At 33.9% G+C, this 14,035-nt stretch overlaps 2 protein-coding genes across 3 annotated transcripts; both read right to left on the bottom strand.

Annotated features, from left to right (window-relative positions):
* Positions 1-1,587: 1,587 nt before the first annotated feature.
* On the bottom strand, positions 1,588-4,181 carry LOC148279549 (uncharacterized). Its single transcript, XM_088229752.1, has one exon. It carries the CDS (start codon positions 4,031-4,033, stop codon positions 2,267-2,269), a length of 1,767 nt encoding a protein of 588 aa, XP_088085878.1. The 5' UTR covers positions 4,034-4,181; the 3' UTR covers positions 1,588-2,266.
* Positions 4,182-7,056: 2,875 nt separating this feature from the next.
* LOC148279548 (transmembrane protein 127-like) lies at positions 7,057-13,937 on the bottom strand. Of its 2 annotated transcripts, XR_015822835.1 has the most exons (5): positions 13,750-13,937; positions 13,064-13,364; positions 10,815-11,117; positions 9,172-9,637; positions 7,057-8,907 (listed from the first exon to the last, which is right to left on the bottom strand). XR_015822835.1 is itself a non-coding variant. In XM_088229753.1 (4 exons), exons 2-4 carry the CDS (start codon positions 13,344-13,346, stop codon positions 9,381-9,383), a joined length of 843 nt encoding a protein of 280 aa, XP_088085879.1. In that variant the 5' UTR covers positions 13,347-13,364; positions 13,544-13,630; the 3' UTR covers positions 9,250-9,380. The 2 variants fall into 2 exon arrangements, 1 of the variants encoding a protein (XP_088085879.1); XM_088229753.1 differs by lacking the exons at positions 7,057-8,907; positions 13,750-13,937 and adding an exon at positions 13,544-13,630 and having other exon boundaries at positions 9,250-9,637.
* Between the last annotated feature and the right edge of the window lie 98 nt (positions 13,938-14,035).

Genomic DNA, 14,035 nt, shown 5'->3' with positions numbered 1-14,035 from the left:
CAATGTACATAAATTATATTATTAGGTAATTACAAAAACACGTTTAAAAAAAAAAGCACAATAGATTATTAAGGTCCAACATATAGTTCATAAAAACAATAGTAAACAAAGACTAATAAGTCACTAATACACATTATGACACATAGTTAGAGAGGAAGAGTCTAAAACTGGTAATCCCAGCATGGAAAAGATCCACCTCTCTCGGTAGGCTGTTCAACAGACCATATTCACATGTCTTCTATATGTGATTCCCAACATTCAATAAAACATTTATCCATTTTGTTTTCATTTTCCATAAAGTAGTAAACCTTCCCGGTGAACAACCTGTATAAGGACAACTTTTATACAGCAAATCAAAAAAGTATGAACTGGACTGGGGTCTAGTGGTTAGGTCACAGATCCCATTCTGCTACAACTTTGTATCATCGAGTTTGTCCATCTCATAGTCTAGTGTACTTGCCCGCTATCACGAGTTCCCGGGTTCAACTCCTGGTAAAGTCGACATGAATAAACAATTTACCTCGCTGGTTGCCGGGGGAATTTTGTAAATGGGTGATCGGCACACGCACACTCCCATCATCGAGCGCTAGTGAGTGTTCAGCAGTCAAGCTGTTGTGAATCGGTTTGAACAATTTACTCTTCACACATAGTTTTATAAATAATAATGGTACGATATCGCGGGGTAATTACACATAGTTGTAGCTAGTGTAGCTAGTTGTAACTAGTGTTAACTAGTGTTGTTAACTTCAAAATCAGCTTTTGTGAGTTACTCACTAAAAACACATTTTTTATTCTCCTCCACAAATGCTACAAATAGACAAGTCTTGCATTCAAATCATCATGATACGATTTTTACTAATCACAACTTGCCTATTTGTAGCATTTATGAAGGAAGTGAATATCTGATTTTAGTGGGTAACTCAAAAATGCTGATTTTAATGTTACCGAGTTGTAATATTTATAGTAGTTTCTATCATTTATGATGGTAAAACTTATTTCCCAACTTTCATTGATTTTTTAACAATATTTCAATTTTCAGTTTCTAAAGTATAAATTTTAAATTAGATTTTTTTAATAAACATATGAAGAGACAAAAAAACTATATGAAAAGACTACGGGCACGCACTCACGGTGCATTTTTACCGCTAACAACACCGCGTAAAGCACACCGGAACTGCTCGACGTCGACACAATCGAAACTCAACAGAATCGCCGTGTCCCGTGTCGGCTTTAGTTCAGTTAGCTTTTTGCTCTCTCTCTCTATAAGACTTTCAAATACCTACATAATATAAATTCGTGTCACGGTTATTTCATTCAGTGTTGTATTTAATTCAATCACTATTTGTGCAAATCTTGTATTCATCATATTATCTATTAAATCTCAGAATAATGTAAGTGAATCTTTCATTCAATTTCACGCAACCTTACAACAAAACCACGGTCAAACTAACCATTTAATTCCAACAAAAGAGTTCACTACAAGACTAAATTTGAAAAATCATAAAGTACTCAATTTTCAAATTTCAAATCGTAAATTTGAATATTGATTTTTTTTTAAACTAAAAACAATTAAAAAAATTGTGATAATTGAATAATAATCATTGAATTGTAATAATAATCATGTAAACATACATAAGAAATGCAATGTAGTATTACGTAACTTTTCAAATCCTCACAGATGTTTGCAAAATATTTTGATTGTCAGATTCCAAATCATGAAATGAAATTTTAAAATGCTACCCGTTAAAATTATTTTAAAAAACATACTTGGGTGCAAAAGAAAAATCATAGCTCAAAAAAAATGTGTGCAAAATTACAAAGTAAAATAAAATCAATTTATGGAAAAAAAACGAGTTGCAGTCAGAAATATTGTAAAACATCTGAATTTTATAAAATATGACTGATTGACTCGCATTTTATTTTTGCTTAAAATATATTCGATATATACTCAAAACAACACAGAAATCCTCTCAATATTAATTCCACTCACAAATTTTACAATGCTACATTTACAATACTTTTTAAATAAAAACTCGTGTTTGTGATTTTTAGAACATGTGCTTTTGCATATTAGAATAAGTAATTTATATCCTGTTTAAATCTAACACAATTGTTAATTTTTCTACATTGCTAGAAAGAAATATTAAGATATCATGAAAGTTTAAAGAAGAAAAAAAAGTGTATGTATATTATAGAGAAAAAAAAAGAAACATATTAATCTGGGATTTTATAGTAACATGGAATTACTTTTTTCTTTCCATATTGTTCAATCTGAAATAATCTCACAGTCACCTTCTTCATCGAATCCGAAACATGTATTTATGTTACTTTCTGTGTTTAATCTTATATAATTTTTATCTCTCTCTTTTTCCGTATCTTCATCGTCTTTCTCTTGTTCATCAGTCTCTTTGATGGCTCGTATACCCCGCTCGAAGGAATAGCTACCTTCAGTGTCGTTATTTTCACCCGGAACATGGAAAACTTCGACTAGTATATAATCATTCGGAGAGTGCACAAAAGAACGGGGAATTACTTTTACTTGCTGTCCACCGAGTATATAGAGTTTCTTTTGTCTCGCTAGCTTCAGGGCCAGACTGTTCTTGTGGACGACGGAGAGAGGGTCGTGCGTGGCCGCATGACGGGTCAGGTTCCCCTTGTGAAAGAACTGCCTCTTGCACTCCTGGCATTTGTGACTCTTCTCACGGGGACTTGAAGGGACATAGTTTGGGTTGTGGTGCAAATTCTGGTGGCGTTTTAGCAGCTGCTTATGCCTAAATGCCCGTTCACATATTCCGCAAGTAAAAGGTTTCTCATCTGTGTGTATTAACATGTGAGAGTTCAGATGACGCTGTGAAGTCGATGCGTACTGACAAATATCACATTTAAAACATTTCTCGCCCCCGTGGGTCTTGTTGTGAATGTTATAACTAAATCGATCAGAGAAGGACTTTCCGCATCTTTTGCACTTCTGGGGTTTAACAGAGGTGTGAAGATTTTGTATGTGGATACGAAGGTCAGTTTTACGTCCGCAAGTTGTCGGGCATAGTTCACATGAGTAGATAGGTTTTACACCAATGTTATGGATAAATTTGTGAGCCTTGAGCGAGTTGGATTGTGTGAATCGCAATTTGCAGAACTCACATTCATACGGTTTATCACGAGTGTGTGTCCTCATGTGACGCTTTAGTTTAAAGTTATCCGGCGATGCATATGTGCAATGCGCACACTGATAAGGACGTTCCCCCGTGTGGCAGCGTACATGTCTCTTCAGCTTGGACAACTCCACGGAGGCGTAGTTGCACTCGCTGCACTTGTGCGGCTTCTCGTGGGTGTGTCTATACCTCACGTGCCTTACCAGCTCACCCGAGGTGGTAAATGCGCTTTCACAAAAACGACAACGATGTGGTTTGGTGCCGGTATGCGTGTTCACATGGTTATGCAAGGAATATATAGTCTTGAAGCCACGTTCACAAACTGCGCACTTGTGCGGTCGTTCTTCTGAATGTGACTTCATGTGTCGTGATAGCAAATATCTTTTGGAAGTCGTGTAGTTGCAATAATTACACATATGAGCAGGTGCATCTGGCTGTGATTTCTTCCGAGTAATTGTGACAATCTTAGATTTATCATCCTCTTCATCGGAGTTAGTCAAATTATCGGGAGGTTGCACAACTTCGCAGTTATTGTCATCCTGTACTTTTTCATTTCCTTGTTGCACCAATATTACATAGCTGATGTCACCGCTGGGAGCTTCGGAAGGTACAATAGTCACAATTTGGTAAACTTGGCCAGGTATCTGTATTGGGTTACCGGATTCATCGTTTATAATTATTTCTTTCTCATGTGAAACCGCATCAACCAAAGAGACATTTTCATCACCTTCAATTCCTCTCTCTTCTATCATTGTCTCATGTTCTATTAAGGTGGCTTGCGACTCTGACGATGCCTGATAATAGTAATGCCCCTGTCGATCCATGTAGTAAGTGCCGGTTTCACTCACTTCCTCGACAATGTCACCCTCTTCATTAGCCATTATTTGTATGCTGACTTTATTACTAGATAAACCTTTTTGATAATTTACTAAATAGCACTGTAGATTATTATTTTCTATAGCAATTGAATTGTCTTCTAAATTGATGGTGAATGTGATTATTGGTAAACTAGCCAGTTTCTTAAAGTGATGTACCGTCTGCTGATGTTATTGAGCAGTTTCTAAAACATGAAATATTTATTAATTACTGTTATATTTCATAGTCCCTGGACTGGCGTCTGAAGCATAAGACTGATAATATTATCTATGATTTGTGAACTAATTCAGTGCTAATGCACTAATAGGTACAAATAATAAAATTACAATTTTAAGTAAGTTACAATTACATAGTATGTGGTCTCAAAATTTTAATATTTACGTAAGATATATTTTATATTATTTAATCATAAGAAGAGTATTTCTACAACAACAAAAAAACACTGATTAGTGACTGACTGACACACATTCAATTGAACGTAGTTATGCAGAAAGCAGCCAGCCATAGAAAATAAAAAACTGAGATAATAGCACTTTTGTGAAAAGAGTGAGTAATCAAATCTTCATAACAGCTGGAATGCTTTTTACTTTGGTAAATGATAAATAATGCATGCATTTGTTTTATTACAAAACAAAAAAGAATTTAATTATATATTTGACCAGATTTAATGATTTTAATGACAGCCAGATCAAATATTGAATGAAACCTTATACAAACTCTGAATGTAATAAGTGACATTCATTTTCATGTCATTTTGACATCACAAAATTTTTAGAAGTTTTTTGTATAAAAGCGGCCTGGCTGTTTTTAACAGAACATAGATTTAAACTTTTTGAATTTGATAACACTAATATCTAATTTTTTCAAAATTGTAGACTGGCTGCTTTCTGCATAACTATGTTTAATTGTTGTTCAAAATAATAATAGTTTAGAGTGGATTGTTTGTATTAATACACCAATAAGGCATCTCTATAAGTAGCACACAATTATCTCTACGGTTTAATCTCAAATATGATTTGCTTGGAAAATTAATATCTTTCTAGTAAAATATGTTAATGACTCTTACATCACCTGTCTGGGCATTGACTGTTAAACACTGGAAACATGTATGTGAGAAATAATGTTAAGTAATATTTATTTTTGTGTTATTTTATACATTTAACACCAATTTTGACTTTTGGACATCAAAATTTCAAAACTAAACCAGAAGTAATTTTTCAAGGTAACTTTAGAGATGATTGATTATTTAAAATTACACTTATTATATTCCCTCCGTATAGAATATATTTTTAAGGATTGAAACAGCTTTTTCTGCAAGTTTTAGTTTTAAAATGTCAATTTTTTAGTGATGTTAAAATTCTATAACTGTCACTATAATGTCATTGTTACAATTTCAAAATTCATAGAAATCTAAATATTTTATTTTATGGCTAACAATTTTATTTGTTTAAGAACTATAAATTTTAATACAAAAGGGCAAAAAAAAAAGGACATTCACATTGGCAACACTAAATTTATATCTATTATTGCTTTACACATCAAATTACAATCGATATTTTGGAATGTTCTAATTTAAAACACATAATATTCATAATCTAGTTATTTTTTTAAAGTAGGTATCAGATCACGATAATTTCATACAAGTAGATTCATTTAATCATAAGAAGTTAGTTAGCAGAACGAGCAAATAATATTACATACTGATATAAGAAAGAAACATTTTAACACTTTTATGATAAAAATAATGTAATGCTTTTACTGCAATAATATTAGGGACCTGAATAATTTCTCCTTGTTTCCTGACCGTTTGTGTTATCTTAATATTTTTACATTGAACAATACTACAGTCAACTTCATCATAAAGCTCCACCATTAAACTTGAAATTATATTATTCCGCCGATGTACAAGCAACATATTTTTTCATAGCATTAAACATGTTGAATTTTGTGCCAAAAACGGAGTATTTGCGGGGAATTTTACTGCATTACTTTTTAAAAAAATAATTTGCAGCTGATGCACATAGAATTCTTTTGGAGACTTAAGGTGACCATACTCTATCGGAAATAACATGCAGAGATTGGTTTCGACGTTTTAAAAATAATGATTTTGATGTTGAAGATAAAGAACATTCTGGCGCACGGATAAAGTTTGAAGACAAAGAATTAGAAGCATTACTCGATAAAGTCCCAGGTCAGACGCAAAATAAACTTGCAGAATCATTAGGAATTGATCACACAACAGTTGCCTAGCGTTTGAAATAGAATGATTCAAAAGCAAGGAAATTGGGTGCTGTATGAATCGAAGCCAAAATGTAATTTTTTTTTTCATGTGTGAACAGCTGCTCCAATGGCAGAAAAGGAAAGGTTTTTTGCATCGTATCATGAATGATGAATGATGAAAAGTGGATACACTACGATAACCCAAAACTAGAAAATCGTGGGGTCAACCTGGCCATGCATCAACATCGACGACAAAGCCGAATACCCATAGTTCCAAACTCATGCTCTGTATTTGGTGGGGTCAGCTGGGTGTAGTGTATTATGAACTCTTTAAACCCAACGAAACTATCACGGAAGATCGCTATCAACTTCAAAGGATACTTGGAAACGCTCAAATGGAAAGTCCTACCTTACCCGCCGTCTTCACCAACCATTGCTCCTTCCAATCACCACTTGTCCCGATCAATGTCTCATGGTCTAGCTGAGCAGCACTTATATTCTTAAGAAGTTGCCGAAAAATTGCTCGATTCGTGGATAACCTCAAAAGATGAGTCGTTCATTCGAGATAGTATTAGTATGCTGCCAGACAGATGGGAGAAAGTAGTTGCTAGAGATGAACAATACTTTCAATGACATGTTCTTTGCTACTTTAAAAAAATAAAGCATTAATTTTCACACAAAAACAGCGAGAACTCATTAAAACTCCCAATATATATAACATTGCACAGATAAGTAATAATTTAATTGCTAACTGCAATCACAGGAGGTAGAAAAATAGCTACATAAAAAAATACTTTAGTTTTCTTCATTTTTGTTTTGTTTTATCAAAAGTAAATATTGTTATGCATTCCTATTGTGTTGTATGCGTTGCACTATTTTATAGTGGAAGTAAGGAAATGTACAAGATAATGTTTTTTCATTAACATTTTTTCTTCTTTATAATAATTTAAGTATTGTTTTTCTATTTCAGACTCTTACTGATTTCAAAGTGGGCACATTATATCAATTTTATGTTGTGATTTTTGTGCTGTTTTCCAACCACTTCCAACATTGAAGGGTGCAAACCATTTCATTTATTACAAGACTATCTTTTAGTTGGTGTAAAACAAATACGACCTTTACTATTAGAGAGGTAACAGAGGAAGTTGGTGTCTCATATGGAACACGGGAATCAATTATGACAGACATGTTAGGCATGTCTCGAGTGGCCCGCGCCCGCTCAAGCCTTGCAGCTTGTTTGCGACTTTTTGACAAAAAAACAGACCACATTGATCCCAGCCACCGTATTCACCGGACTTGGCCCCCTGAGACTTTTTCCTGTTTCCAAAGATTTTCTTTTGAGCTTGGTAGATTTGAATTTTTTTTTGTTGATTGAGTCAGGGTCTTTGAAGCAGGCAAAAAATAATGTGAAAAGGTTTTTCTGTACGAACAGTTACAGAATAGCCTGTGGAGGGGTGGTGACGGCTCTGGTTCTCCCGATCAGAATTGTTTCTCCCAGTTTACTAACAAACTAATGAACTAACATAGGGGCATTGAAAACGGTAAATTTAAATTCTAAAAATTTTTAAAATAACAATTAACCGTTCATTAAATCGAAATAAAATTGTTTTTGTAATGTGCAGATCAGAAAAGAGGCCACAAAACCTCTAAAACGGATACGGGGTATCAAGGCTTTTAATCTTCCCAAAGATAAAGAGGAGTATGAAAGGAAGACGTTTTGCGACCATAGAGATAAAGATCGAATCGCTGAGGAAACTGAAGGCCATTCCAAAAAGAGAGTTCCAGAAATGTTTTGAGAATTGGAAAAAACACTGGCATAAGTGTATAATATCCGATGGTGATTACTCTGAAGAAAACAATAATCAAATTGAGGAGTAAATAAAGATCTTTTAAATTTACACAAATTCCATGTATTCTTTTATCAAACCTCGTACACATACATTCCGTGCATGCTTTCTCTGTGCATATGTAGAATACAGTCCCGTATGTGTAATAAAACCAGAATCTCAGACAAATGTTTTCGACTCAATGGCTACGCTCAGATAAATATCCAGAAGGAAGAAATTGAGTGAAGTTTGATCTGCCTCGTCGTGAAGTAGTTGGAATGTTTGCCAACCATGCTTGAGGGCCCAGGTTGGATTCCTGGTAAGGTCAAAACTAAGCATTAGTTTTAAAGATGGTTATAATACTCAATTGTCCCTGAACTGGTTCCTGAAGAGTAAGACTGATACACTGCAGTTGGTGTTGGTAAAAACATGAAAACCGAATGATGTCTTTAACACAATAAGTGCAATTATTACTACCAGCCCATAACAGGTTGTAAGCCATGTAAATGTCTAGACCTCCATGTACACTTTTCTCTCTATCAGGATAGAAATCTTGAGGAGTTAAGATCCGAACACTTTTCAAGTGGATCGGAAGGTCTGTTGGCGAACGAAAACAGTCCGCCTACTCCTGGCGAGTTGTCTGAGGCTTCCTCATCACTAGAACAAAAGCGAAGAAAATCCTAAAAACAGGCCACAGCCGAAACATCTCACCCAATCCTTACTTAATATCAACAAAACAACTTTTAATAGGTTTTCTTTGAAGTAAAATTAGAAGCATATTTTTTTTTAAGTAAACACATAAATAACTATCACTATGAAGTAAATATCTGTACCTCAGAGGCAGACGGATGCAAATCCAGAATTTGATGAAATGACATTTCGATTTTCGTATCCAGTTTATGATCATGTCCATTGATTTTGAAAAAATATAAGTCTTATAATGAAAGTATCAATGTATTAAGATACTGAACATACAAATTGATATTCTGAATTATTAGAAATCACTTAGAGAAAGTAGATTCTTTAGGCTATTGTTGAACATTCGACGTTTAGATTTGCATCCGTCTGCCTCTAAGGTACAGATATAACCCTTGTACATTATACTAAGTAAAAAATAATGCAACTCCCATATAAAAAAAAAAGATCCTGCACTGGTCTATGAAAATTTAGAGGCATTTTTGATGAAATTCACGCTGTTCTGCAGCATTGAAACATGAAACAAAGTAACTACAAATTAATAATTAATACTATAAACTAAAATTAAATTTGGTAAGTGTGTATCAATTTTTTCTCGCTTCGGCGAGTTTTATGGGGTATATGGTGGCGGGGGGGGCATCATATTGAGGTCCCCATCGACCAGCATGTCCGGGGGGGGGCGTATCCGACTCGTGTCGCAGACGCTGGGTGTGGAACGCGAGCGGCGAGACGGGGCCCGCTGGGAAGGGGAGATGCTGAAGCTCTCCAAGCCGTCCCAGTCTTCCATCAGGTGACGCCGCTGTATGCTCTGGTCGGATATCGTCAGACTCAGCAAGTTTGTCGCGGCTCCCAAAACAGAAATCACGCCTGCAATTTTTGTACATAATTGAGAAATATAAAGCAACGTTTTTATGATACATCACCTCAGAGGTCCTCTATTAGTCACATCGTTAAGATTGTTACTTTCTGTGTCTGGGCAGATGAAAAATATATTTCTGCGAGTAAAAAAGAAATTTAGAGTTACAGCTTGTGCAGAACAAAATCAGCTATTTTTCACCACAACAGGCCAGAAGGTAAATTACAGCACAGAAAACCCAGGCTCAAGAAAAGCCACTTTTGATTTTTGTTGGGAATCCAACCCGGAGCCTTCTAAATGTGAGTCAAGTGTCTTAGCCATTACACATTAGCGACTACCACTTAAGACGTTCTCATTTACAAATGAGAGTAAAAAGAAGAATTAAAATCTTATGTGTGGGATACTGGATTCATATATTTATTGAAATATGTTTTCAATTAATGTAAAATATATTTTTACATACAATCACAGAAAAAACAAACTAAAACATCCATTTTTTTTTTTTAAACAGTTCCTTGGACAGACAAAAACAAGTTTATTGAAGCAAACGTCGCATTTTGACTGGGTTTTTGCCACCCGTCACTCCATATTTTGTTAGTTTGAATATCCCATTTTATTGAACTCTTCAGGAGAAAAAAATGGCATTATGGAAATTGACAATATTTTTTTTTACCTGTTTTTAATGATTTTTACCTGCTTTGAATTTAGGTCAGGACAATAAGTTATCCTTTATTAGTTGTTTACCTGTTTTTATTCTTCATTCGCGTGGCACACACGGCGGCACGCGGGGCCACGACATCATTATTACGACATAATTTGGGCTTTTTTAACACATCAAATGAATTCCGAAAAATTTTAACCGTAAAACCGGTGTGATGAAAAATGTAAAAAACCTTAATTGGGGGGAATATTTGTATGAGAACTCTTCATCCATATTAAGAAAAATAGGTCCTGAACATTTCAGTGCAAAAGCGGGAAAACGTAAAATTTTGGAACATAAAAACGAGATTTTACTGTATTTGTGTTTTTATATTTACATAACTTAATCCATTATGCTGACGATATTGTATAGTCCACTTCCAGATGTAGATTACAAACGATAGCGGATACACCGCGATTGGAGTGAGAAGAATGTAAAATAAGGTGTGGGTTAAGGAATGGTGACGATAATTAATGTTGATTACTCACCGGCTGCTGTTATAGTATAAAATCCATATTCATAGGAGACATCAACATTCTTGTTTGCCCCACCGCCGCTGGTTTCCTCTTCTATGACAAGGGTCACGTAGTAACACACCCCCACGATGGCGATAATCCACAGCACAGAAAACACACTCAACACTCCGTTCCTCTGGATTATTCTAACATTCTCATTCTTAATGTTAGACACATTGAGAAATATCCCGAGTATGGAGAAAAGTATCACCATGAAACAGAGCAGGAGAATTATGCGCATCAGATTCACAAGTCTCGGAGATACGCAAGCCAGAGCTGAAAACAAAAAAAAAGTAGAATTAAGGTAAAGATTACGCACTTAAAATAAAAAATTAAGATTTACCCAAATATTTTTATTTTATTTTTGAAACGTACCCTATTAAAAAATTGACAATTTTTTAATCACTGTTATCGTGAGGGGAGCTTAACATTTAAATAAAAATTGTATCTACTTATATACTAGCCGTAGATTGACCAATGATGTAAAGTATTGACACATTCGCAGCTGTGCCGGCTTTAACCGTCAAAATAGTTTCTCTTGTTTAGGAAATGACAACTAAAGCCTTCAATCTAAAAGAAATTGGTAGTGAAAAAATGGCTTGTCTAGGCCTAGGCGAAACTGAAGTAATTACAGTAAAACTCCAATTAAACTAATTAATAAGTGCTAGATTTTATTGCTTTTGAAATAATACAGCGAATAGCAATCACATTTAAAACTGAATTAAACATGCCCAGCAATGTTAAATGCACAATTAAATTAAAATTTAAAACTTCTGCTTTATCTTTTATTTCTTGATAACGGTCTAGATATTTGTCAATCCGTATAAAGTAGGAAGAGATACTGTATATAGTAGGAAGAGATATTGTGCCCCTATAAAAAACAATCTCCAACAAAAGTGTCACAATACAATTTTCCAAATTTTTAAGTCCTTTGACTTGTTATTCAGTATAGCGCTTTTCCACGATTCTGACATACTCAAATATTATTATGTATTATTTTTAAAGGACATACTCTGGGATTCACATTATTTATTTTATTTATTTATATTTTTTCTCTTTTAAACTATAATTAATAATAAAAATAAATGTGACCTCACTGGGGTTACCTGTGCCGAGAACACTTAAGGCTGTAGTCGGTAAATTGGATCGTACGGTTTGCTGCCGAATGCATAAAATATACCGCTTCAAGACAAAGCAATTAAAAAAAAATCCTGTTAGATTGTATGTTTGTCAATTTCTTACGTACTCTTCATACTTTATTTGACAAAATGAGAAAGACAGAGATAGATAGTGTTTATGCGTGATTATTTAATAGGTAAAATCTATAAATAGCACTCCTGACTAGTAGTAGAATTATCTGTTGATTTCTGGCTTCTGGGTTATTATGCATATACTTTTTTTGTATTTTCGAAGTTGACAGTTAACACTGTTGTGTTTTATACTCTTATACTCTTTTTTTTTAAATATTTTTACATTTGAGAATAAACAAAGAAGACTGACTTAATAAACGGAGATAATTAACAAAATATTCAGACAGTTTTAAACACTATGTATTTATGTTTATAATTAATTTATGTATTAATTTATATTACTTATATTACAAAACGCACAATGAAAGAACAAAAACTTAACATAAGCTATACACTTGTGGAGCAGTTGATTCAATATTGGTTTGGGCGAATGAGACTATCCATTTTTTTAGTCTTTTTGAACATTTTCTCGTTACTAATTGTTTTAATAGATAGTGGAAGTAGGTTATAGATTTTAATTGAATAATACTCAAAATCTCTTTGTCCGAAAGTGGTATTAGTTTGTATTTGTTTAAGTTGTCTTTGTGTTGAGGATCTAGTGATTATATTACTAGTGTGTGATAGGCGTTGTCTTTCATTTGAGTAAGAATAGTTTTTAATCTGTAAGTGAGTATTGTTTTAGCGTATAATTGTTTTGGTGTCATAAGTTGTGATTTGTGGAATATTTCTTCAGTAGATGTCTGTATTAGGACTCTGAGTATTATTGTAACTATGGATTTTTTTTTTTGATTAGAAATAAAAAAGTGTGCATTAATGTAGATATTTATACGTAATATTCTGTAAAAAAGGCAGCCCAGTCAATTGATTACGCTAATAATTGACATTTTTTTTCATGTTAAACAAAAATATTTTAATTTAAGTACTTAAAAATTAGCCTTCATTACGGGGTGTTAAAAAATAAATGATACTCACTATCGCTAGAAGTGTAGAGGAAAGAAACAGTAACGGGAGCTGGCATCTCCACATCGATATCTCCATTCCTCGTCTGGTGGTGCACTAGAGAAGGGGACACGGCCTGCATACTAAAGTCTCCGAACCCGAAGAAGGGAGTCAGACCCAAGTGGGGCGCGCACTGGAGCCCCCGAATCCGGAACCAGCCGGACTGAGCCATGGCCGTACATGTCAGGAGGAAGGCAGCGAAATGGAAGAATGAAGTTATCCGGTTAATCTCATGGTCCTTGAATGAACACGGCATCTTGCTAGAATATCCAACCTAAAATAAAATGCGAGATTTTTATCAGAGTGAAGTCAAAATTATTTAATCAGAAGCATTTTATAAGCATTATAATGTTTCTAATCCAAAATTTGGTTTGTATAATCTTGAAATCGGTAAAACTCTTTGGGTAAAATGTTATATCAATGCAATATTTTCACATCTCAAAATATGCTCACAATTGATTCCAAATCGGGAAAAAATATATCGCTAACTTTTCTAATATTAAAATAAATTTGATTGATTAATAAGTGTTACAATGTTTTCATTCTAACAATAAACAATTTTGTATTATTGTGAATTTACAATGACATCGATAGTAGAGATGTCACGACTCATAATAATTTATGGTTGGATTCAAATCAATAAAACAAATTTGACATACCTTAGATAATAACTGAAATTAAAACAAAATTATTATAAACCATTAAAATACAGAATCAAAATAGGCAATGTTTAGATGCACATTTTGTAAATATAGGGATATTACTTTTGTGGTATTATGACGTTTTACGAATAAACAGCTGAGAGGTTTTTTTTTATTGAAGGCTACTCAGTGTGACCAACGTGATCGATATTAGAAGAGGTGGTGCTGCCAATATTCAGACCGTAAACAAAATGGTTCCATAAAGTAGGAACGTGATATATCTTGCAATATAATTGTAGAAATA

Source organism: Micrasema longulum, unplaced genomic scaffold, assembly GCF_059751315.1.
Source record: "Micrasema longulum isolate JH-2025_06_02 unplaced genomic scaffold, ASM5975131v1 h1tg000704l, whole genome shotgun sequence".
NCBI lineage: Eukaryota > Metazoa > Arthropoda > Insecta > Trichoptera > Brachycentridae > Micrasema > Micrasema longulum.
This window is presented reverse-complemented; position numbering and strand designations above follow the sequence as displayed.

Excerpts from the sequence above, each read along its gene's own strand:
- LOC148279548 (XM_088229753.1), bottom strand. The coding sequence starts at position 13,346 with ATGCCGTGTTCATTCAAGGACCATGAGATTAACCGGATAACTTCATTC. Across the intron at positions 11,118-13,063 it reads CCTCTACACTTCTAGCGATA|CTCTGGCTTGCGTATCTCCG; the intron begins GTGAGTATCATT and ends TTTTGTTTTCAG. Across the intron at positions 9,638-10,814 it reads TTATACTATAACAGCAGCCG|GCGTGATTTCTGTTTTGGGA; the intron begins GTGAGTAATCAA and ends CAAAAATTGCAG.
- LOC148279549 (XM_088229752.1), bottom strand. The coding sequence starts at position 4,033 with ATGGCTAATGAAGAGGGTGACATTGTCGAGGAAGTGAGTGAAACCGGC.